Here is a 27,281-nt window from a genome sequence, read left to right as displayed (position 1 = left end):
TGCACCTTAATGTTTATTTTATTATATTTTGTATTTATGTGAGTGAATACATTATTCACAGTTTAATAATAATTAAAAAAAAATATGTTATGTTTTGTGATAATTTTTTCTGCTGTACCGAAAACGTACCGAACCGAACCGTGACCTAAAAACCGAGGTACGTACCGAACCGAAATGTTTGTGAACCGTTACACCTAGTGCTGCGTACCGGTACGCCGAACCGGTACTGGACTTGTAAAAAGTTTCGGTTCAAGTCCGGTTAAAACCGGAACGTCAGGAACCGGTACTTGGACTCGCAAAAAAACTAGCACTTACGTATATTCTGGTGTCTGTGGTTATTTAAACATTCCCTGATAAACGTTATTCAGTGTCAATAAATGAGTGCTAATCCCAGTGTGCTCAGTGTACAACATCATATGTCATTTCACCTTCGATTCACGGTTTAAAGACGTAGCATTTCGCCACATGCTAATGCTAACCGGAAGTGAAGACTTTTCAGAATAAAAGTATTAAGTAAATAGTGTGAACTTCCGGATTTTCAGAATAAAACTGATTTAAATTAAATAGTGTATTTAATTCAAAATTACGCCATATCAACATTGATTTTAATTTCTAACAGTATGTATGTATGTACATCACTATGTATGTAGTATGTACTGTTTAATGTAAACATGTAGAGTTGTAGAAAAGACATGGTGTACAGACAGTACAGTACACTCTGACTGTACAGTCACTACAGTGTAGCCTATACTGTATAGTAGGTGTGTAACAGTGTAATGCGTATAGTCTACTCTACACTCTACCTTTCAGCAACGTTTTAGGGATTTAGGCTCAGTCAGCTCAGGGACTGTTTGGTTACTTTAGTTTGGTAAATGTTTGAACTTTGTAGTAGTTCACTGTAGTTGCTGTCATAAGTCATTTGTAGACTAAGTGGCACATTTGTACTTTGTAGAGAAATGTAGACACAAGTTGGAAGGGAGCACAATAAACCTGACGAGTTTGAATTTGAGTTGTTTATGAGTTAATTTCAATTGATAATTAGCTCACAATAAGTTCACTTTAGTTACTCGCACAACTTGACACAAGCCATGGGTTCAGGTCCGGACTTATAAGTCCGGACCTGAACCTGAACCTCTGGACTTGAGTCCGGACCTGAACCTGAATGTGAGTCCAGGTACGCAGCACTAGTTACACCCCTACCAGGACGACTGGTTCACTTCCACCTGAAGGATGCATACTTCCACGTACCCCTCATCCCGAAACACAGGAAATTCCTGCGTTTTCTCATTTCAGGGAATATCAGACCAGACAATCGTCTGCCGTTTGGATATTTCCTGGCTCCCCCCATTTTTGTGTAGAGAAGGCTGGAGCCGCTACACAGAGGAGGGATGAGAGTGTGGTTTCCTCTGGACGACCTGCTATTTGCTGGCTCGCTCCAGGGAGGAAGTCGCTTTACAGACGGTACATCTCGTATCGCATCTGTCAAAGCCTGGGTTTCATAATAAATTGGAAGAAGAGCTGTCCTCTTCCCTCTCAGACAAATGTTATCTGGGAGTGGAATTAAACTCAGCCAGCAGAGAGCGGCTCTCGCGGCAGCGAGTGGAGAAACTGACAGCTCTGCTCCGGCATGTCACAACCCACACAGCCCTCTCCGTGATGCAGCTGCTTGGCGTTGGCGTCAGCTGGTCACGTGATGATCCCCCTGGGTCTCTTCCAACAGGGGGACACTCCAGAGGTGGTTCATTCGCTGCAGAAGCCTGCTGTTTTTAACCTATTGGTTTATAAACTGCAGAGCTCGCGGCATTTCTCTGTCCCAGATATGCCTCCTACACACGGTCATAATAAATCCACGAGCACCGTTATAACGCCTTGCGTGGACAGCATACACACACCTCTCATCCTCTGGGCGTGTACGCGCCTCATGATGAGAGATGGAGTGAAATGCAGCGTGTGGAAACTCCCTCGCAGCAGCCGTTGTATGTGAGGAGTATTGAGACTCAGACCTGTGTCACGCACACTGGCGTCTCAGTGGGATTTGGCTTGGGTGTTACGCGCACTAAAGCAAAGCCCCATTTGAACCTGATCAGGTTCCCCTTAAACTGTGTTCAGCCATAGTAGTACTACTTTTGGCTCTATCAGAGAAAAGGGTGAGTGATTTGTCTGCTCTCTCTGTGGCTCCGTCATGCCTCCGGATCCAAGGAGATGGCAGTTCAGCTGTTTTACGCCCTAACCCGGCTTCATGCCTAAGGTCATCACAACTCTTTTAGGTCAAGAGTGATCACCCTGGCTGGCTTATTCCCCCCTCCTTACAGGTCGGAGGAAGAAGCCACGTCTCATCTCCTCTGTCCTGTGCGCGCTGTCCTGCTATGTGGCGCGCACGGCGCCGTTCTCAGCGCCTGTTTGTGCACTATAGAGAGCGCTCGATCGGGCAACCTCTGTCTGCACAACGGCTGTCACACTGGCTGTGTGAGGCTGTGTCGCAGGCATATGTCTCCTCTGGGGTGGAGCCCCCGGAGAACATTAATGCGCACTCCACCAGAGGAATTCCTCCTCCACGGCTTTGCACGGAGGAATGTCAGTGGAAGATATTTGCACTGCTGCATCTTGGTCTTCCCCCTGTTCATGTATTCATTTTTATTTTATCCTCTCTGACACACTTTGTACGGAGTGTCTGGTCAGAGTGAGTGACGTCAGGGATCCAGCTGGGCGCTCTCCTACCTGTCTGACACACAGAGAGCTGCTGTTCCCCCTCTATGATCGCTGGGCAAGGTGGGACCTTCGTCTCTACTTTCTCTCAGCGGCCGGTATGTATTGTTCCCAGCCTCCACCCCGTCGGGAAGATAGGCATGTTTTGCTATGTTCCAGGGACGGTGATGCGCCATTACGCATGGCACAACAGGCAGGGGGGTGTTATTGAGCAGGTGTGTCTGTGCTTCTAGTGCCGGGCGGACCCAGTGGGGCGCAGACTACATCATGCTTCGCCCTTAACCCAATAGCGATAGCCTTAGAGGGCGAAGCCATATACGAAATAGGCCTGAGGTTACCTACTGTAACCCAGCTTCTATGAGTAAATGGCGCAGCCCTCTAAGCGCTGGGCCCCACTGGCTCTACGAATAGCTGAAGAAAAGTTATATTGTATGGGAGCAGATTGCCGGGCCCCCTTCCTACTTATACCGGAAGGAGGCACGAGGGTGGGGCCCACCTAGCGGGTGGGCGTGGACTACACGTTTTCAGTGCTGCACGGGGCGCAGAGGGATAACCCAATAGCGATAGCCTTAGAGGGCTGCACCATTTACTCATAGAAGCTGGGTTACAGTAGGTAACCTCAGGGTTGAAGATTCAACTATGATGAAGAGAACTCTGAACGTGAGTCAAGCTTTAAGCTTGTTTTTTGACATGGAGGAGGAGGAGGAACCTGTGATGTTGCCCTCTGTGTCGTAGTTGACAGAAACCGCTTTGAAGCGTGGCACAGATAAAGACAGAAAAAACTGATTTTTGTACATAATGTGTATATATATATTTGTATTATATTTATAATAACACTTTTGCCTTATCAGAATGAAATCCCATGCTACCTCAATCAAACTTTCACATTATCATAGTGACATCCCATGTATATATTTCCAGCTTTTAAATGGTTTCGTTGTGTATGTTTGTGTTTGTTCAATATCATTATTTCCGCTCTCTTCACTCCAGAAGAGCGATCTCCCTGTGTCTCTCTGTGTGCGGGGGATCACAGGAGGGGAGGGGGAGAACATTGTCACATACTGTATGCAGAAGTATTATTTTAAGCAACACATTAAGTTGACTAAACACTAGGGGTGTAACGGTACACGTACCCGTACCGAAATTATTCGGTACGGGCCCTTCGGTTCGGTACACGTGTGTACCTTAGTGTACCGAACGAATATAACGTTAAACGTAAAAAATTGAGCACGTGAACAACTTCTTGGAAGTAATCTCAGGTGCTGCGTCGCAGCATTCAGAGTAATTTCCTCACATTGGGCTAATCGCGTCATAGAGCGAGCAAGTCATTTCATTGGATGAGAGGGCATGCTATGAGAGCTGGTCAGAAGGATGCGTTCAAATTTAGTCAGTAATTTGAGGAACTGTTGAAATGGCGAACGCAGATAAAGTTGAGCTCGAAAATTCTCCAGCATCATTGAAGTCTCCGGTTTGGGAACATTTTGGTTTCGCAGTTACGTACAAGGATGACGGACAAAGACAGGTGGACCAAACCAAAGCTGTTTGTCGGCATTGTTCAACTAAAATTGGTTACGCGGCTGGCAATACATCAAACTTGCACACTCTTGAAAAGGCATCACCCGAACGTGAATATAACCGGTACCAAAAGAAAAAAGACTGAAGTGCAAACCCAACTCCCGCTAGCATTTAGCCTCCACCACTCGCAAAAAGTTCAGACCGAGCCAAAGCTATTACAAACGCCAAATATCCTTATGTTGCCATGTTAGCAAAGCGCTACCTGGCTGTATCTGCTACCTCTGTCCCTAGCGAGAGGGTTTTCTCCACAGCATGAGACATTGCTAGTGCCAGCAGATCTGCCCTTTCGGCAAGCAATGTGGAAAAGTTCATTTTTCTTTAAACAACATGAAAATACAATGACAAGCAAGTCCTAATGTCAAGCTGGCTGCTTAGGTACTAGTACAGTACAGTACAGTTCAAATACAGATAATTTCAGTTCATCGAAATGCTGCACCTTAATGTTCATTTGATTATATTTTGTATTTATTTGAGTGAATATTCACAGTTTAATAATAATTAAAAACCCAAAACTAATAGTTTATGTTTTGTGAGTACTTGTACAGTAAAGTTCAAATACAGATTATTTCAGTTCATCGAAACGCTGCACCTTAATGTTTATTAATTATTATATTTTGTATTTATTTGAGTGAATATTCACAGTTTAATAATAATTAAAAACCCAAAACTAATAGTTTATGTTTTGTGAGTACTTGTACAGTAAAGTTCAAATACAGATTATTTCAGTTCATCGAAATGCTGCACCTTAATGTTTATTTTATTTTGTATTTATTTGAGTGAATACATTATTCACAGTTTAATAATAATAAAAAAAAATATATATATATGTTTTGTTTTGTGAAAAAAAATTCTGCTGTACCGAAAACGTACCGAACCGAACTGTGACCAAAAAACCGAGGTACGTACCGAACCGAAATGTTTGTGAACCGTTACACCCCTACTAAACACTCAACTCAAATGTAATTCAAGACAGATCCACTCGTGACTTAGATGGGGCAGTGATATCATAAAACTGTTGTACGCTTTCAAACACTCTGTAGTTATTTTTTAACCAGTTGTTCTATATTCACCTTGCAGGTGCAACTCTGTGGCTTGTATCCTGGATTATATGTTTAAGTCATGGATGGTTAAAGTTCATATTTGTCTAATATTAGTTTACTTTTCATTATTGAAGTATGATTCATTTAATTCATTCTATATTTTATTCTGTAGATTGTGGACATTACGGCTACACTTTACTGCTTGTTGCACCTGGTTAGAAGCTAAACTGCATTTCGTTGTCTCAGTACCTGTAATCTGTGCAATAATAATAAAGTTGAATCTAATCTTGAGCAGGAACTAATGTAGGCTATTTACTTAGTAGCCTACATATCTGATATTAACGATTAAACACATTTGTGCATTCTTTATGAATGCAAACATAGTCAAGCCGACTCTGGAGGAAATCATATTTCGTTTATTTTTAACGAAATAAATGTGATTTAATCCACATAATTTACTGTGTTAATTGTTTACTGTAGTATTGTTTAAATTGAAGGTGCCTGATGTGAACATTTCCAGAATGTATTGTCTTAACTTTTTAAATGCCTCTGTGATGTGCTGCTACCTATTTTCCCCTCGGGGACTAATAAACGAATACTATACACCTTAATTCATGTAATAAAAAAATCTCAGGCCAGTAACACTCAAAGCTAAATGTGCAATACCATGCTTATGTTACTATTTATAATGTTATTGTTGTTACAACAGAAGATGTTTTTATTTAAATTGAAGTTAAATGCATCAATCTGGTGCACTGAGGGCAAAATTTGTGGATATAGCTCTCAACACTCATATGAAACAGAACTGTTCTTACAATGTGTGTTGGAAGGTATTAAATTACTATGCATATTTTATTGTGTAAACACACAGCTGATCACCTGAGAGCTGCCGTTTCATTCAGACTGTTTAAAAAAAACCGACGGTCTGATTTCAACAACTCAATGTGTGATTATTATAGCAGTAATATTAGACACTAATAATACAGTAAACTATTAACACTGTACATATTATTGTTTGCCCGTGGGATTAGGATTATCGGTAGTGAGAGCCGCTGCATTTTCCTCCGGTCGGATGTGATATAAAAACAAAGAGATTATTTGTGTCGTTGTAAACTCACGTGGATTAAACTACATGTATTAGTGCATTCATTTCAATTCGCGAACATATGATACATTAAATGATCGTGAGGATGGTGATTGAAAATCGTTTGTTTGTAGTAGCGATGGTTTTGTACTTTGTATTTTGTTAAATAAAAACATGGTGATGTTTAGTAAATGATTACATGTCTCTTATTTAGCACAGAATATGATCCTATCCGTGACATATGGATCTTAACAAATATCCGCTATATCAGATACCTGTAGATCAGCTGTTTATTTCACATGAGTTCCAGTGTGGCAGCTTTTCCCGGCTCCCCCTGGTGGAACCATGATCCATTTCAGCTGGTTTCATTATAATTAAATGTATTTATCAAGGGGGCGTTTCAAGTCCTGCGGGGGGTTTTCCTTTTCAGCAGGGGACCACCCCGTGCCGATCACGGACCCGCATGGGTAGGCGTCTGAAATGAAGCGCTACATCTGTATATGCTATTGTAAATACTCCTGTTGTCTGCTGTTTTCAGACTCAAGTCCTGTGTGTGATGCCACATTCAGGACCGTTGCTAGAAGCTGCAGCTAGACTGCAGAAGCATTATTTTTTTGTTTTTGAGGATGGAACAACTTCACACACAGATATAGGGAGGCTAGACCTATACAATTCATTTATTTTGGTTTATAAATTAATGTCAAGACATTTATGTTATTGATTTCTGAAGCACTTTCTAAATAACAAAAAGAGAGTTCATATGTATTTACTGCATGTATGCATTGATGAAAAATAAGCCATGTGCAGTAATATAGAAAATTGAGGATGCAACGCATTGGTATGAATCCTGATGCATCGGGATATCGAATTGAATCGAATCGTTGACAGGATAATCGTAATCGAATCGTGAGACCAGTGAAGATGCACAGCCCTAACAGTCGCTGGTTTATTTATGTCTGTGTGGACGGTCGGAGCATATATAACATTAGCTTAGCCAAGCTCCATTTAGAAAACAAGCATTTTAAAAGGGTTTTTCATCTGCCGTCTGTCTGCAGACTTGTCAAAGCATTAATTCATGGTTTTTACTAACCGGTATCAGTATGTTGTTACTTCGGCATCATTTTGAAACGTGTATTACAATTAAATCACGGTCAAATATGTTCATCTTGTTGTAGTTGTAGCCCCCTTGCCAGCGATTCTCTCTCTAGTTTAGCATACTCAGTCCGACTCAGCCTGGTTGTTCCTGGCCCTAGAACCACGATTTAGTCGGGCCAGAAAAAAGGTGAAAAAGTAGCCCCGGGCCAAAACTAGGCCAAGTGGAAACGCAACCAAAAACGGGCCCCGCACGGCTCAGCACGCTTAAAGCGAGCTACACAGTGGAAACGTGCCTTTACTGCACCGAAAATCACTCCTAGCTCGCTTATTACTTATCCTAGCTGCACATCCAACACATCGTTTATGATCGTAAAGACACAGAATCTAACGGTGCAAACCTCAACACTGAAAGATACAAACTTGCGACGTTATCAACAAAACGTACATCAAAACATGTGGCACTAGGTAGCCTAAAACGCTAACATGGCTTACCTTGGTTTTGTCTGGTCAAAACTGGTCTTCAAAACTGGCATTAAAACGATAAAAACGATGCTGTAGTTAATCCATAGGTTAATATATAATGTGACTGTGTCCCCTTTGAAATGTTCTGATGATCTATAAGCAATAAAACTGCAATTCCGTTTTCAAATATCAGAGCAGGCCATTCCTACTCTCTGTAGAAAGATTGAATGCGCAAATACGCAACTTTTTTTTTTTTAAACATGAGTGTGTGCCGGACGATTTCCCATCGATTCTATTGGCTCCAACGGCCAGAAAGAGATGTCACATGTCAAAATCGAGCAAGGGGGGCCAGAGATAAGGAAAATCCACCCAAATGGCCCCAGAAGAGTTTTTTTTTTTGCTAAATCTGTCTAAAATGGTCAAATATAACTTGTTTTGCATCAATCTTGATACAGGGTACTTATTATATGTTGTACTTTGGATTTCTAAAGCTTTTAGTCTACTAACCCATCATCCAAGGTTAGTTTTCATTATAAGTACAACATATTTGTTGGACGGACACTATAATTTACAGTTTTTGACCATGTTCAATCTCAATTTTCTTTAAAATAAAAAACATCTATATTGATTCTGACTTTTCTACATCCAACTCACAGGTTTATCATTACTTTGAGAAAAAAGATTATTAATTTAACCCTTTTAGAAGGGAAGATATGGTCATTTGTTCTGGGAATGTCATTTTCGAGCCTGAAACCTTGGGGCTTAAGAGGTTAACTAGTCAAATGTACAATATATTATCGTATTATTTACAGTAAATTACTGTCTACTGTGTTACATTACTTCTACAGTAATAGTGGGAAAATACAGATAATTACTGTAATGTATGTACAGCAAGGTATCATAATACCACAGCTCTGTACTGCTATATCACAGTAATTCCATGGGCATGGCAATTGTAAAGTCACAGTATTTAGTTGTACTTTTATTCTAATTTACTGTAAAATGTCTACAGTAAATGACTGTGAAATATTTACAGTCAATTGCTGTGAATTATTTACAGTCAATTACTGTGAAATCCATGCAACTAGTAGCCAGTAATGTACTGTAATTTTACAGCCAAACATTTTACAGTGTAGTTTAGTTAACAAAAAAGTCAAAACTATGAAAGAACACATAAGTGTTCTTTCATAGTTTTGATGTATTCAGTATTAATCTACAAAGTAGACACAATTAAAATAAACAAAAAACTTCGAATTTGAAGGTGTGTCCAAACTTTTGACTGGTCGTGTATGCAATACCCTTTTGCAGTAGGCCTATCTGTTTTATACATTGAATACCCATTTATATTATTTGTTTTTATGTGTAATCGTCTTAGCCTATTTTTTAAATATTTGTAATACCTTTTTAACATGTTTTTTTTATGAATGTAATACCCTCTTATCATATATTTTATATATGCAAAACCCTCTTATTATTATGTTTGTATATTAAATGTCATATAGCGGTTTTTTTATAAATGTAATACCTTCTTATCATGTCTTTATGTATTGAATAGCCTCTAATATTATGTTTTTATGTATTTAACTCTCTTCTATATTGCATGTATTAATATATGTAATACCTTCTTATCTAATATGTTTTTGTCTGCTGATGTAAATACACTTCACTTGAGCATCCTACTGCTCGTGTCATGACTCCACTCCTGGCTGCTGTGTGATAATGCGGACCCAAATCACCCAGGACCGATTTATCATTATGTTTAGCTGCTATGTGCAGTGGCGACTGGTCATTAGGGGCAGGTGGGGCACAGCCCCACCTAGTGTCAGCAGAAAGTATTAAAATAATGATTACAACAAAATGCAAAAAATAAATTAAAAAATATATAAAATATATTTTAAGATCATGTTTAATCATCTGATTCGTCTGTACATTGCTGTTTTAGTATGTGTTCTTCTAATTGTCTACAGTTAGACCCTCCAGAAAAACGCGGGCAAAAATCCTAGATTATGCGGGCTAAAATCCTTGATTATGCGGGCTAAAATCCTTGATTATGCGATCAAACATGCGGGGTTTTATGTGATTTTATGCGGTGAAATTGCGGGAAGTTGCAAAATATGCGGAAAGTTGCGAAATATGCGAAAAAAATAAATATTGGGCTGTCTTATTTATTTATTCTCTCTCACACACAACCTGCCACTAACGTTAAACCCCTTTACTATTCAATTAAACACAATCAATGTTTATGTATTGTAAAAGCAATTGGGCTATTTCTCACACACACACACACACACACACACACACACACACACACACACACACACACACACACACACACACACACACACACACACACACACACACACACACACACACACACACACACACACACACACACACACACACACACACACACACACACACACACACACACACACACACACACACACACACACACACACACACACACACACACACACACACACACACACACACACACACACACACACACACACACACACACACACACACACACACACACACACACCATTTCATTTACTCGTTCGTTATCGGACCAGCTTCAATCTTGTAGGCTACTCCCTTCGTTTCTTGTAGCCCTCGAAAGGGTTTTGGAGGTCGATGCCTCGGTGAACGTGAGTTGTTTGGCTTTCTTGTCCGCAGCAGCAGAAAGCATTTTCGAATGTTTGAATGAATCAAAGTGGGTCGTCACCGTCGATTTTCTCTTACTGCCTGTCTGCTCCAACACAGTTGCACGGGGTGCAGAATAGTTTCCCCCCACTTTCATGCAAGACATCGGGGAACTGCTTTGCCCGGTCTTTAGCAGAAATGTTCGTCGGTAAATGAGATGGATTAGATTTTTTCATCGTGTGAGCTCCACACGTTCACTCTACGGTGTTGTTTACCTTCTGTGATGCGCGAGGTCATGACGTCGCGCATCATCATCACTTCACGTCAAGACGAGTTAACTTTTTTTTTCAACTTTGTGTGGAAAAATGCGGGGATTATGCGGCCTTTTGATAAAAATGCGGCTTTTTAAAAATCTGCGCCATTTTGCTGATTATGCGGGAAATTCTGCGATCGCAGAATCGCGTTTTTCTGGAGGGTCTATACAGTGTGTGCCTATTGAGCTGTTTAGAGCCATGTGGGACAAAACCTGATCCTGCCCCTCCCTCTGACTGTCTATAAGTGAACGGTGACTGCAAAAACTACACTGCGCATGCTCAGAGTATTTTCCTATTTAATGTGTGTGGCAAAAAATAATGACCATAGGGGCAAAGTGCTACCATCCCCACCATACGTCATCTCACATAATTCAGAGCTGATTGGCTGTAAGTACGTGTGCCGCGAAAAGTGTGGTGTGTGAAGAGGAGACGAGAGAGCTGCAGTGAGGCGTCCTAAAACCAGGAAGTAACGGAGCGTCCACACTACAGCTCCAAAAATAGCTTGGAGCTGGGCGTGTCTGGAGCTTGGGGATTTTATTCAAGCAACACGGCCAACAACCAATCACATGAATCTCCCGCCCCCGACATACAAAGCAAAAACCCCCGGGGATTTTATGCGAGCAATATATATATAAACTCCCCAAACAGGCGAAAACCTACCAGTTTCCCCCACTGTCTCTGCCACCTCCCTCCATGCCTGGTTCCTCCGGTTTGTATCCCGGTAGGTGAAGAGGGTCTGGTCATACAAAACCGGGTGATTCGCTATGGCGATAGTTAGTTTCTCCTCCGACTTTTTTTGAAATATAGAAATGAACGGCGGGATATCTCTCCCAGCTTAGACGCAGTTTGATTGGCTAGCGCTTCAGCTGTCAGATTTTGGGAAACGGGATTTGATTGGCTGGCGCTGGCTACTCCGGCGTCCAGGCGACCAGAAGTTGAACAATGTTCAACTTCTGGTCGCCTGGGACGCCTCGCTCTGCTACCCACAATTCAGTTCGGCGAAAAAGCGCGGCTACGTGACGTCACCCCATTGAAAGTGAATGGGCAGCTTGGAGCAGCTTGGAGCTTTCGACGCTGTAGTGTAGACGGGCCGTAAGCCGCGCATGGCTTCCCTCCACAAAAAAGCAACGAGATTTATCCATAGGATTTGAGAAAATAGCTCAAAATAAGATCTGTGGGAAACGTAGCTGTTAGATAAATGTACGTTTTGTTCAGCCGGATAATATCCACATGTCTACCCTACTTTTATCATTTTCGAATCAAAAATCTATTGATTATATTAGATTTATAATAGACTTTTGAAACTACAAGAAGACAAGGAGGACTTTTACAAAAAAGTAATAGAGATTTTTGTCCAGAAGGATAGGCAAATGGACTTAATCTTCAAGTCAAGGTAAGACTGCAATTTTATTGAAAATGGGATCTTACTAAGAGAGAACAATTCAATATTTAAATGATAAAATTAGATTTTTGTGGGTATCCTTCTGTTGAACTGTCTGTTTAAAAGTAATTGAAGCATCAGACAAAAAAAGCTTTTGAAAATAATATTATATTTTGATTTAATATATTTGTAAACCTGAAGAGTCAGTGCCAGTGCCTCACCAGCCATGAACCTCTCTGCAGAAGCTTATATAGACATCTGAGTTTTTTGTGCCCCACCACTTTTGTACATATAGAAACGCCACTGGCTATGTGGCTAGCCTTAAACAACACTCTATTCAGTCAGGTAGCACCTTCATGTACTACATTAAATGCAACGCCAAATGTCGTACAAATGCTACAAAAATGAATGCTTTTCTCATAAGTTGTAATAGCTTAGCTCTTCTGAACTTCCTAACGAAACTGACAACAGACAAAGCGTTTATTAGCCTCTTCTTTCACGTGCATTTGTATCGAAATTACAGTAACGTTACTCTCACCGCGAAAGCATTTAACGATTCTTTAATGTGTTATTAGCTTACGGCTATGCCGATACCAGCAACACAAAATTAGGCTGATTATAACTTATAACTAATTCATAATGTGTCTTACCTCATTGAGACGACTGTAGTAGACTGTAATGTAGTTTAGTAACAAGTTTGTTTTGTAAACACTCCGTAGCTCGAGTTGCTTCCTCTTATCCATGGTTGCTTCCCGCAAAATGCTTGAATTGTTGGACTGTACCATTCTAAATACTTGGGGTTTAAATGGTGGTCAAAATGTATTAATTTTAAAGTTATATCTCAAAACTTCCGTTTTCCTTTTACAAAATAACATGTTACACTTAATTATACGGTGGTCAAATATTGGTTGTATTGTTCTTAAAATAAACAATTATACTGAAAATATGTAAAAACAAACGACCCCGAGAAGACTTAAATGTCGGTCCTACGGAGAGCAAAATGGTTCAATATATGCTCAAGCCGTTTCAATAACGTAGCTATTTTACACAAGTCGTTTAAACCTTTATATATACAGTCTATGGTTTAAACCCATAAGCAAGAACCTATATATTTAAAGATTATATATATATATATATATATATATATATATATATAGCTCAGTCTAGTCAACAATAAAATCCATACCAAAACAAATAACAATAATAATGATACAAATGCGGATTATGAGTAAAATATATGCAAATATCTTTGGGTCAAAATAATTTGATTCACTATTCAAATAGTTTTTCATGATCACACAGCCCTGATAAAGCAAAACACATGGGACTCGCACTGCTCTTCTGATACATTTTAATTACATTTTTTACAAAATAAAATTGAAGACAGATTAAAATGATTAAAACATACATATTTCACTATAAACATTTCAAAGGACTTTAATCAAATTGTTAACAATTTTATTTGGAGATGTTTATTCTCCCCCTACACTACAGCATTAAATTATAATAATTTAAGAAAACCAATGTATCCAACAAATCATCATCCCTTTATAAATAAATCAAAACATTGACAGTGTCCGTTACTGTTCTTTAGTACCCGGATTCCAGCTAGTTTTGTTACGTTTATTTTAATATGGCTCACACTGAATGTTCCCGGGGTCCTTATTGGATCCAAGCTTATTCACTGAAAACAATCTCGTTACACATTGTGGAATTCAACTTCAAAACAAACTCAAGAAACATATTAAAATAAAATCTTGACATCTGACAAAAAAATCGTATCAAAGACCTGAGATGTATGGTTTGTGAAGCTGCAAAACCTTCAGTGAACCCGTTTCGGCCTTCATCTATCCTTGGAGTTAAAAGTGTGTGTTTTGGAGGTACTGTGTGTGAAATCCTGAGTTGTCTGAAGCCACAAAGTTGCACTTTCCCTACAAAACTGTTAAAAAAACACCCCTAATGGAGATGATATCACAAAACAGCTGATTAGAATCAACACTTTATCACAGAAATCGTACTGCACATGGCTTAGGCAAAACGATTTCATCAATAGACAAACAATCATAATCTTTTAAATCTACTCTTGTATTCTGTGCTATAGATCATAGATTAGACTCATAGATTTTGTTCTAAATGCTCTGAATCAAGTTCCATTTTAAAGCTACATCACTTCCAGTTGCTGTTGTTCCCAGGGTAACTAAACATGTTGTTTTTGATCTGAGAGGATCTCTTCCTTTGCTTCCCTTTGTGTTTTAACGTCCCTTCATATTAAAAACCACTTTGGTATAGCTTGTGTCCACTTTGTCTTTGTTTTACATTTTGATCCCGGAGTACAAATTGTCTATCTGGGATCTGAAGTACTGTCGCTGCTCGTTCCTCTTCGCCTTCAGTGTGGGAGTGAGCAGGCCGTTCTCGATGGAGAACAGCTCAGTGTGGACGTAGATGGACTTCACCTTAAAGGACACACAAACAAATATTGGCAGGTTTGGTTAAACGGGATAATTGTTAAGACAAAAGTAAATACAATTTAAAAAATACCTGAATAAATGCATGAATAAATAAATAGATTGTTAAGATTTTCTTCACAAACATAGCCACAACACTGGTAAATAAACTACCCTCCCACTCAGGGCATTTTGGGGTAGAACACATCCTAGCCTACTACAATAACCTAGGGATCCGCAAAGATGATTTCAAACTAGTAATGGTAACAACAGCTGAGCTACACAAAAAACTGAGCGCCCTCCAACCTAACAAGGCCACTGGCCATGACAATATCCCCTCCAAATTCCTCAGAGACTCAGCAGCCGCCATCACCCCAGTCATCACACACATAATAAACCTCTCCATAAAACAGGGACACGTACCCAAAGACTTGGACCCAGGCAACTACCGCCCTGTTTCTATTCTTACCTCCATCTCGAAAGTCATGGAAAAAATAGTATACGAACAGGTCGAAAAGTACCTCGCGGAAAAAAATCTAATTTACGAATTCCAATCTGGCTTCAGAACATCCCACTCCACTGACACATGCCTTCTCTATTTGAACGACCACATCAAACAAGAGGTGGACGCGGGAAAATACTGCGGCATGGTCATGCTGGACCTACAAAAGGCCTTCGACACTGTCAATCACTCCATTCTGATTGACAAGCTAAAAACAATTAGTTTTGATAGTCTATCAGTGAGCTGGATGCAATCCTACCTGGAGGGGAGAGAACAGATGGTGGAGGTAAACAGTACTCTATCCCCCCCCCCCTCCCAGTGAGCTGTGGTGTTCCACAAGGAAGCATACTAGGACCGTTACTGTTCCTAATTTATGCAAATGACATGTCGTCAGCTTGTGACTGCAACTTGTTCCTGTTCGCGGACGACTCAGCCCTGCTGGTCTCTGACAGGAACAAGTTGCAGGTTGGAACTCGGCAGAATCTGCACCTGGCTCGCTGATAACAAACTATCATTACACCTGGGTAAAACAGAGTTCATTCTCTTCGGTTCAAAAAACAAACTCAGCAAGAACGACGGCTTCTCAGTTACAGTGGGTGACAATATTGTCACAAGGAAAGATGAAATTCATACTAGAGGCAAATCTCTCCTGTGACAAAATGGCATCCAATGTAATCAAAAAAGTCAACCAACGAACTAGATTCTTGTATCGGATCTCCTCTCTGGTAAACAAGAATACCCTGAAGACTCTGGCAGGAGCACTCATTCAAGGGTACTACGACTATGCTTGCACCTCATGGTACCAAAGCACCTCAAAGGCGCTAAAAACAAAATTACAAACATCACAAAACAAACTGGTCAGACTACTGCATGACCTTACTACTAGAACCCACCTCACCCCTGCCCACTTTGACAAGCTAGGATGGCTTAGAGTAGACAACAGAGTACAGCAACTTGCAATGGGCCTGGTCTACAAGATACACTACACCACTAAGGTACCCATGTACATGTCAAAATACTTCCCAAAGGTCAGTGAATACCACGACCACAACACCAGAGGGAGCTCCACAAATCATGTTAAACCCAGATTTGGCTCAAACAAGGGACGAAACACGTTTCGCAATTATGCCACAACAATCTGGAACGCCCTACCCACAGCTGTAAAGGAATGTGAATCACTACCCACCTTCAAAACGCCTTTTCAGCTCCGGCTCGGAGCTAGAGCCTGAAAAGCGCCGGGTTTTCCTGTTCACACCGCAGCAGCGCCGGCTCTTAGCTCCGGAATCCGCTTCATTTCCAGCTCCAAAAAATTGTCGGTCCAGAGGCAAGAGCTTTGGAGCTAAGAGGCGACGTCGCTTACGTCTCTCTTACGTCGAGGCGTGCAGGAAACTAAACCCACCTCCCCTGAACATGGGTCGACTGTCATGCCTGCCTACAAGCAGTGTGCTTATAAACACACTTTATAAAGTCAGGCAACACTAACCAGGCTTCGTGTGATTCTGTTTATTTGTACCTTACTTTGACCATCCGTTCACTGTTATCGATCATTGTGGAGAGAGGCAGACGTGTTGTTTTGTATTATTGCAGCTATCGGATGCAAGTAGTCAGTTTAGCTTCGGTTGCTATGCTAACATCACCCGTTTTATACCAGAGAAACTTTCATAACAGCGTTGTGATACCAAACAGTGTCAATTCAGACTGACACACATTCACTTAGGCTAAGGGGAACTGGGGATATGCATCAGCTGCTTGTGTGAGTCGGACAGTGAATACTTTAGAGCGGCCGCTGCAGTGTGAGCTAACCGGGAGCTAACGGGAGAATAAACTCCCGTGGAAGAGCAGCCAGCACTGCAGCGGTCGGTAAATGCTGCAGAAACACATTAATAAACAATGAACCACGGCACTCTGGAGCAAAGTATAAGGTTGGAGAAGTCGTTATTCAATTTATTCTGGCTTCGTGTGACAACACGATCATCGACCCGACGCAGTTGTTGTTGTTGTTGTTGTGAACGCCGTAATGGCTTCCGTTGGGGAGCAAATCAGCGATGTAAACGGTGACGCCATGACGTAGCAGGGGCAGCTCTGGGGCGCCAGTGGGCGGTGTGAACAGAGCGGGAGCTGAAAAGGGAAACCGGAGCTGAACCAGAAAAGCTCCCGCTCGGAGCTAGAAACTGAAAAGCGCTGGTGTGAAAGCCGCATGAAAGAGCACCTACGGGAGACTGCAATTTGAAACTGGCCCCTGTAAATGTCCAAATCCAACCCCCTACAATATACAGTTTCCCACCCCCCCCCCAATGTATATACTCACTTTTTAGACTCTCGTTTTAGACTCTTTATACTCACAAAGAGTACTGTATATTTGTAGATCTGGTATGTCAAGTGTCTAGATGTAACAGTACTGTCTATCTTTATGTCATGTATGTCATATATGTTATGATGAATTGAAAATGAATCTAAAATGAAATTGTAATCTATCTGTATGTCATGTATGTCATATATGTTATGATGAATTAAAATGGGGGACCCTGATGTAAACAAGACGAAAGTCTTTTTCTGGTCTGCATCCCCTTAACAATTGTGTGTATTGAGCTGTAATGTATTGTACCCATTCTGCAATCTGTTAATACAAATTTCAATCAATCAATCAAGAGTGATGATTACGGCAATTGACAATGAAACATTGTTGGTATCTACATGGCGATAAGGCCCGCCTCCTTGTCAGCGTGTGTAGTTTCAGTGACGCGAGGAAACACAATCATGTTGAAATAAATAAATAATTTAATAGATAGTAAATAATTAAATAATCATTTTTAAAGTATTTTCCTTTTAGATTCATAAAAGTGACGTTTTTGGACTTAAGCCCTGCCTTCTTGCCAGCACATCTAGTTTGAGTGACACAAGTAAACACCAATAATGCCTCCGTCAATCGATAGTTACGGCTGTAACTACGGTTCTATGAGTCCCGGATGACCGCCAGAGGCGGTGCTTTAGCACTGGATATATCCATCGCGCGCATGCGCAGCTCGAGTACCAATAACAACAAAGTCACCTGTGACCCACGTGACACCGGCTATATCAGCCGGTATTGTCAGAGGATCTGTTCCCCGAAACTTCTCGCGAGCACACAAGAATTCTGAGTGACAGGGAACTCTGGCGGTCATCCGGGACTCATAGAACCGTAGTTACAGCCGTAACTATTGTTCTATTTCGTCCCTACTGACCGCCAGAGGCGGTGCTTTAGCACTGGATGACCTATACCAACAATGTCATGAAGAATCCAAGCCCTTGCTCACCACTGGAAGCAGCGGAGCTCGGCAAAAGGACCACGCCCAAAGAATGGGGAGTGGCGACATTGACCTGATGACAACTGGAGAATGTGCCAGAAGACGCCCACGACGCCGCGGCGCAGATGGTCTCCAGGGGCACCCCTCTCAGGGCAGCCCAATATGTTGAGATGCTCCTTGTAGAGTGGCATCTCAGCCTGGTGGCAGGGGGCGGCCACTGGCCCCGTAAGCCTGTGAGATGGTATCGACAACCCAGTGGGGAAGCCACTGGTTAGAGGGCCTAACCTCCTTTAGTGCCGCCAGGGCAAACTCAAGAGTTGCTCCTCCTGCCGTATACAGGCAGTAGCCTTGATATACGCCCATTGGGCACCCCCCGGGCACAGCAACTTCGATGTGCCGTACTCCTGAATGTCAAAGCGTGCCAGCTGGGCAGGCTGATTGAAGTGAGTTTGTGGAAGGACCCCGGGCGGGAATGCCACATTTGCCCAAAGGGCAACGCATGAGAGTCCCACCTCGGGCATGTATTGTTTATGGAGAGGACATGCAACTCCCGACTCGCTTCCCTGAGGCTATGGCAAGCAGAAATGCTACCTTTGTGGGCAGCCACCTAAGCCCCACCTGGGCCAGGGGCTCGAAGGGAGGAGGTGATAGGGCATCCGGCAGCAAGGGCAGGTCCCAAGCCGGAGCCCTCGGGGTGCAAGGGGGACGCTGCCGTAAAGCCCCTCTCATAAAGAGGGACACCGACCTGTGGCACCCCGCCGTGGCGCCGTCGACCCGAACATGTCGGGCAGAATCGCAGCCACATAAATTCAGAGTGGAGTGAGAACGTCCACTATCTAGAAGGGACTGTTGTCTAAGCAACAATGTACATGCTGTCCCCAAGGAACACGCACATTCTTGCCCCCCAGTTGGGGTAGAAAGTGCGTGAGTGCAAGCTGCACGGCCCGAAGCTCTAGCACGTTGACCCGGCGCGCACTCTGCTGGGCAGACCACTGACCCTGAACGGTCCTGCCCTGCCGCACTGCACCCCACCCTGAGAGACATGCACCTATGGTGATGGTCTCCTGGCGGGATGGGATGGCGCCCATGGGCACGCCTACCAGAGATAGGCCCTGCCCCTCCAGCGTGACGGAGAGTGGAGCAATGCTGCGACACCCTGACTTCACTGTGCCTGTGCCACTTGGCGTCCAAGTGAAGGCTGTTCAGCCACATCTGCATGGGGCACAACGACAGCGGGCCTCAGGGCCCAGCGGCCGAGGCAGCTGCCAGTCTGCCCAAGGGCCGGAGGAACTGAATATAAGGCTCCCTCTTGCCCGGCCCACGTGGAAGTAGGCATCCCTCGGTTGGGAACCACTCCACCTGTGCGTATGCAGTAGTCAGCATATAGAATGGCAGCACCTTCAGGAATCTGTTGATTCCTCTGAGGTCCAAGATCGGGCGAAATCCGCCGACTTTCTTGCTCACGAGAAAGTATGCCGAGTAGAACCCCCTGGCTAAGCAGAGGGTCTTACTGGGTTGATTGCGTCCTTGGACAAAAGGACGGACAACTCTTGGCCCAGAGGTAGGGCCCCTGCCGGATCGCTGACGACTGTCAATTAGACCCAGCCGAAGGCTAGGGGCCGGAGCTGCGGTCCGTACCCCTGGGTTAAGGTGAAAACCACCCAAGGGACGGAAGTACAGACTGCCCAGAAACTGAGCTGCTGCTGGGAAAGCAGCCGCCGACCACCCTCGGGATTTCAGAGCCCAGCCCCCCGGACCCTGGAGCCTCTTGGGGGGTTCCGGTCAGGCTCTGGGGCACGAGGCCGCCTGGAAGGCGGGCGACATGGGGCACGAAAGTCATTGGGAGGCGGTTGAGTGGGCCGCTAAGACCTCTGCAGACCACCCCTGTAATCCAGCGGCTGAGTGCGGCTGCTAGAGCGGCCCCTGGGCCTGCTGGGAGTGGGCACAGGTCTGCGAGGACCCGAGTGCTGCTGCCTGGTCTGCCTAGCTTGGGCGGCACACTCCAGTGCCTCCGAGGGCAGCTGATCTAAACAGCTCCCCTGGCTCGACTGGTACGCGACGGAGGACTCTCCGTCAACCGGAGGAGGTGCGTCAGCCGAAGGAGGGGCGCCAACCGAAGGAGGGGCGCCCACCGAAGGGGGGGGGGGGGTTAGCAGCCCCTACACCGGGCCCAGGCTGAAGGGCCAAGAGGCGACTTCATCATGCCCCTATCGGCAGCTAGCCGATCCACTTTAGAGGACAGCCTATTTCTAGTCCTTCTATTGGGGGGAGCACACAAAGCCATCGCTCCCTCAAGTCGCCGGGAACGGCCGAATTGATCTGGAGGAGTACGTGACAAGGAGAGGTGTCTGTTGGCTGCTGCCAGACGTTCCACCTCAGTGATTCGAGCCACTCTGAGCACCCGAGGCATGCAGCTACAGCTCATGCAGGCGTTTACCGTGAGAACCTCCCTCAGATGCTCGAATTTCGTCCCCACTGACCGCCAGAAGCGGCCGAGGCAGGAGGGGCAGCGGTCGTGGCCGTCCTCTACAGGCGCTACATGAATGAACCATTCTGTAGGTAGCCAGATGCAGCGTAGCCGGGAGCGGGTGCGGGAACACGCCTTCACCAGCTACCTGCTTAATGGAAAGAGTAGAGCGTTGCTGCTACTCGCCGAACAGAAAGAGGGATGTAATTACACCCACGTTACGGCAGAGGGAGCGGGATCACTGCCTTCACCTAGCTGGATTAGTAAATAAGGCAGTTTACCAAGAGCGGGGGCGAAAACACTGCCTTCACTGGCTGAGCTAGAGGCGAGTGCCAGATGCAGCGTAACCGGGAGCGGGTGCAGGAACACAGCCTTCACCAGCTACCTGCTTAACGGAACCAGGCAGTTTAGCGTCTACCAGGAGCGGGGGCGAGAACACTGCCTTCACTGGTTAAATTAAGACGAATGCCAGATGCAGCGTAACTGGGAGCGGGTGCGGGAACGCAGCCTTCACCAGCTACCTGCTTAACAGAAAAACAAGGCAGTTTGGCATCTACCAGGAGCGGGGGCGAGAACTGCCTTCACTGGTTGAGTTAGAGACGAATGCCAGATGCAGTGTAACCGGGAGCGGGTGCGGGAACACAGCCTTCACCGGCTACCTGCTTAACGGAGAAACAAGGCAGTTCCGCGTCCACCAGGAGCGGGTGTGAGAACACTGCCTTCACTGGCTACCTGCTTAACGGAAAAACGAGGCCGTTTGGCGTCTACCAGGAGTGGGGGCGAGAACTGCCTTCACTGGTTAAGTACGAACGCCAGATGCAGTGTAACCGGGAGCGGGAACACAGCCTTCACCGGCTACCTGCTGAACGGGAAGAGTAGAGCGGTGCTACTACTCGCCGAACAGAAAAAGGGATGTAGCTACATCCGCATTACCGGTAGAGGGAGCGGGAGCGAGAGCACTGCCTTCACCTAGCTGGGTAAAATAAAGAAGCTAACAGTATACGCAAGACGTTAGCCGAGCGGCTGCTGCTAACGATCAAGCGAGATCAAGTCAAATAACACACATGTTTAAGACCAGATAACTAGCTTCTAAAGAATAGAATAGCACAGAGCCGTAGTTACAGCAGTAACCATGGCCAGGGCTCACACGGCATCAAACCGTAGTTACAGTAGTAACTATGGCCAGTACTTACACGGCTTAGCACCGTCGTTACAGTCGTAACTCTGGCCAGTACTTGCACGGCTTGGATACTGACACAGCATAGAGCCGTAGTTACAGTAGTAACTCTGGCCAGTACTTGCACGGCTTGGAACCGTAGTTACAGTAGTAACTATGGCCATTACACGGCATAGAGCCGTAGTTACGGTATTGCCTATGGCCAGTACGTGCACGGCTTGGAACCGTAGTTACAGTAGTAACTATGGCCAGTACTTACGGCTTAACCCCGTAGTTACAGTATTAACTATGGCCAGTACTTACACAGCTTGGAACCGTAGTTACAGTAGTAATTATGGCCAGTACTTACGGCTTAGAACCTTAGTTACAATAGTAACTGTGGCCGGTGCCTAAAAGTGTCAGCCAACGGCTGCCCACTAGACAATATAATATTGGGAGGATGAAATCCTCCTTAATGGCCATACATGCAGAGCACACGGCACACACAGTGAAGATTGTTCTCTGCATATCGTCCTAGTGCTAGGAGTCTAGTACTAGGAGCAGTAAATACCACGATATAGCGCTACTGCAACCATACCATGCGTTTACCGGGAGCAGCAGCGAGAGCACTGCCCTCACCGGCTGAGTTAAATAATGAAGCTTAACCGTACATGCAAGGTGTTAGCCAAGCGGCTGCTGCTAACAATCAAGCAACCAAGTCAGAACACAATGTTAAGACCAGATAATTAGCTTCTAAGAAAGAGAACAGCCCGCATAGAACCGTGTCTGGTTACAGTAGTAACCGCACATGCCGAGCACACAGCACCCGCCGTGAAGATGTTCTCTGCATATCATCCTAGTGCTAGGAGTCTAGTACTAGGAGCAGTAATACAACGAACTAGCGCTACTGCAATCAAACCCTATGCTACAGGGAGCGGGAGCACTGCCCTGAGTTAATAGTTAAGCTCAACAGCAAGGTGTTAGCCAAGCGGCTGCTGCTAACAAACAAGCGACCAAGTCCGAACACAAATGTTAAGACCAGATAATAGCTTCTAGAAAATAGAAAGTACTTACCTTACTTTCTGCATCTAAACGAAAAACGGGTTTAAAGTATGACACTCTTGGCTTTCCATACTAAATCGAATGAGGGACGCAGCCAAAGCTGGGACTCAAATGCTAATGATAGCTCGGGCACAACGCCACAAGCAGAACTTTCAAAAGAGCATAAGGGCAACTTTATGGGAGAGGAAGCGGAACACTGTCGTCACCAGAAAGTCTAAGCCACAAACAATAAGACGGTAATCAGGACAACTTGGCTGGGAGCGGGTGTGGAAACACAGCCATCACTAGCAACAAGCTGACACAAACCTGTCTGTCGAGGCTCTGCACAGCCGGCGCAGCTCCTGGAGGACGCTAACGACCCGTAGCTCCGACTGTCAGTCGCGAAGCTTCACGCGGCCAGCTGTTTGCAGAGAAATCCCTCCGATCAAACGTTCAAGCCTGAACGCTGTAGGCTACGAAAACGTAGCCACGGTACCCTCGCGCAGCGAGAAGATGAAAAGGAACAGATCCTCTGACAATACCGGCTGATATAGCCGGTGTCACGTGGGTCACAGGTGACTTTGTTGTTATTGGTACTCAAGCTGCGCATGCGCGCGATGGACATATCCAGTGCTAAAGCACCGCCTCTGGCGGTCAGTAGGGACGAAATAGAACTTGTGCGAGGCGAATCTTCGCCACCTTCAGTTGTTTTTAAACAATAAGCATCAGAGGAACTAAATCGGAATTCCTGTTTCGTTAAGTGAGGCAAAGATGCGGCTTCTGGCACATCCAGATTAAAAAAACATAACGCATAAAAAGAAAAGTAATAATAACTTTATTCTAAAGGAAATTTACAAGTTAGGTGATATAAAAATCTGTTTTTAAATGTGCTAATGATTATTTCTAAAATTATTAAATTGTTCATTTTCGATTAATTTGTGAAAGATCCTTTAAAAAAAACAACGCAATTAAGTATGAAAATGTTGAAAATGGTTTTGCTGTGGCTAACAAGTTAATTAAAACGTCTATTTAGGTCAATAACCATTTAAAAATACTTAAATGAAGAAAAGAAAATTTAAATTAAGTTGTGCGATCCATCCTTTGTTTTCTTACAACCTTTCAAGTTCAGGCAGACATTGAGAGAGAGACAAAAAAAACTAAAATAACCTAAACATAATGTCTCAGAAAAGTTTAGAAGAACACTACAAGTCAGCATCGCTACGTAGTGGAACACAGTAAGGATATTAAAAGGTGAGTGTTTTACCTGCTCAAAGGACTTGAGGCCTCCTTCCTTCCCAAGTCTCATCATGTCCTCAAAGATGGCTGCCTTTACTTCCTGGACAGACAAGAAAAAAAGAGGCACATTTTATGTCACAAGCTCTTTAAATGAACACTGAATTGCACAAATGTTTAATTGGAGTAGTCTTGTGCTGGTATCTGGATTTCTAAAAATGTATTTTGACCAACACATTATGATTAGCCTTGCTCATCTTTAGAGACCTCTATCTTACAAATATGTCAAATAGAGAAAAAATGAAATACAATTAGAAGACTTTATATTATTTTAAACAGATAAATATTAAAATATGTTTTCTTTTTTTAAATAAGCCCAAGTAACTGCAACACAGGTAATTTAGCCTTTGCAGACTATTTACATGCACACAAACCTATATCACACACTACAGGAAAGGGAAACCCCAAAAAGCAAAGGGGGAGAGAGAGAGAGAGAGCAGCGAAGGGGGGGAGAGAGATGTAATACGGTTTCCTGATAAACATTTTGTTTGATAGGTGCTTGTGTGGGAAATGCCAGCTCATGGCCTAGGCTGTGGAGAGTATGTGCTGCAGGGGGGTGGATACACAAAGCACCCAGGAACGAAAGCTAGCTCCGGTCCTTTTCCTGTTAGCGAAACTGTGGACTCGATGTCCTGACAGGCTGGAGTTTGTGCAACCTGCACAAAGTTGCTCTTTAAGTCTTCATGAATTCCATCTGTATGATTCTGAGCCATATCCAGAGAGGAAATAATGGGCATGTACTGCCTTGGTCAGGGATCATTGAATTTGTCACACATCTTTGTAGATTGTTTGTGGCTGATTCCTAAGTTTACGAACGGACAAAGTGAGTTGTCAGCAATGCGGTCCACTTTATTCATTGTATTTGTGTAAAGTTATTTGAACTCTTCAGTGTTCTTGTTGTCGATTTGTTATAGTCCAGATTGTCCTTTTCCACCATGTTCAGACGCCCCCTTACCCCCACCCATCACTTTTGTACACACTGTGATCAAAAGTCTTACCGCTCTGCCACAGAGCTCCTGGAAGCTGCCCTCCAGTCCCAGAGTTCTCTTGGTCCAGCCAGACAGGAAGTCAGGGTCAGGAACCACCACAGCTACCAAACACGCCTTCAAAATAAACACAATGCATAGGAGTTAAAAGCAGCAGAGATCTTTGGGACTTCATAATGCACTCATCCCGCTGAGGTTTAAAGGTCCCATGTCATGCTTTTCTGGTTATTACCCGTCCCCTTGTGTGTTATGAAGGTTTTTATGCATGTAAACCGTCTGCAGAATCAAAAACCCTCAAAGTACACCCTGTAGCAAGTAAAACTCTAACACAGAAAAGACCTCCCCAAAACGCCTCGTTGGAGATTTCTCATTTACTTCCTGGGTATCACTACGTGTGAATACCCAGTAGCCACGCCCAGAGCTATGGCCGCACCCTCTGCCAGCCTTTCACGAAACAAAGCTTCCCAAAACCTTCCAGCGATTCTCGAGCAGCTGCACGTCGCTTGACCAATCAGAGCACACTGGGCTCACAGGGATGGGGGGGTCGAGCTCCAACAAGCCGTTTAGGACAGAGAGTGAAGACCGGTACACATGCTTTACTTTACAGAGATGCTGTATGAGAAACCAATGTGAGTTTGGAAAATTGGACGGTATAAATCTATTTTAGTATACCTCAACAATGGAATTATGATCAGTAGAAATGGCCATGACATGGGACCTTTAACAAAGCGGACTCATGTCAGAAGGAATCGGGAGACAATCTGTGTTGGGGAGGCAGACACCCTCTTCACTTTTAAGAGCAGGCTTAAGACTTATTGACGAAGCTTTTAGGGTTGGCTCAGGCTTACCGTGATGTGTCCTCTAGTTATGTTGTTATAGGCTTAAGCTGCGTTCACATAACAGGCGATACAACAGCTTTGGGCTGACATTGCGTTTGGTTTTTATGGGGAGATGGAGGGGCCGTCGACTAGGCGAAAGTGCTACCCTCGCACACCGCCCAAAATTGTCTCTCAACGCTCGCTTCAAGTTCAAATGACTTCTACTTTGACCTCGATTGTCGCTGACACCCGGCACGCAACCAATTAGATGACAGCTGTGCTAAGCTAGTAGGGGGAGGTAACCATAGAAGGAAAACTTAGGCTTAAGACTTTACCTTTCAATAAAGCTTATATTTAGGGCTGGCTCAGCAAACCATTAACAAGCCCCTAGCTATGCTGCTACAGGCTAAGATGTTTCTCTTTCTCTGCATGTACATAACTGCATGTTATTAACTCAGAATCCAGGGGCATTATCCCCTACGTGTTTGGATTCATTTTACATTTTTTCCACATTATCGTTTTTGTCAATCTGTCTGTGTTATCATGTCTTTAAATCCATACAGACGACATATATTCCAACTATTGTGGAAGGGATCCCTCCTATGTTGCTCTTCCTGAGGTTTTTCCATATTGAGATGTCTTTCCAGGGTGTTGATGCTGTGTAACCACTGTAACGCCCCCAAAGAGAAATGTTTATTTTGGGATATTGGGATGTAAAAATAACATTTGATTGATTGAGCCGAGGATTTTGCTAATGGCAGTATAACAGGTCATAACACTGCAGCATGTCCTCCACCTACCTGCAGACTGTCTCCGTGCACGAACACCTGTGCCACTGCATCGCTCCTCATGTACACATTCTCTATCTTCTCAGGAGCGATGTACTCCCCCTGGGCCAGCTTAAAGATGTGCTTCTTCCTGTCCACGATCTTCAGCGTGCCATTCTGTCAACACACATAAGGACATCTGATCAAACGTCTGCAGGCT

General features: G+C 43.9%; 1 protein-coding gene across 3 annotated transcripts in view; it reads right to left on the bottom strand.

The window, feature by feature from the left end:
* Positions 1-13,637: 13,637 nt before the first annotated feature.
* Positions 13,638-27,281, bottom strand: part of LOC117453830 (long-chain-fatty-acid--CoA ligase 1-like) — a 47,372-nt gene continuing 33,728 nt past the window's right edge. For all 3 annotated transcript variants that reach the window (XM_034092837.1, XM_034092834.1, XM_034092835.2), the window contains exons 18-21: positions 27,095-27,238; positions 25,489-25,593; positions 24,462-24,533; positions 13,638-14,756 (exon numbers count right to left, since the gene is read on the bottom strand). In XM_034092837.1, coding sequence (XP_033948728.1) covers positions 14,616-14,756; positions 24,462-24,533; positions 25,489-25,593; positions 27,095-27,238 — 462 coding nt within the window. In that variant the 3' untranslated portion in view covers positions 13,638-14,615. The remainder of the gene's footprint in view (positions 14,757-24,461; positions 24,534-25,488; positions 25,594-27,094; positions 27,239-27,281) is intronic.

This window comes from Pseudochaenichthys georgianus, chromosome 10, assembly GCF_902827115.2.
Source record: "Pseudochaenichthys georgianus chromosome 10, fPseGeo1.2, whole genome shotgun sequence".
In the NCBI taxonomy this organism is placed as follows: domain Eukaryota; kingdom Metazoa; phylum Chordata; class Actinopteri; order Perciformes; family Channichthyidae; genus Pseudochaenichthys; species Pseudochaenichthys georgianus.
This window is presented reverse-complemented; position numbering and strand designations above follow the sequence as displayed.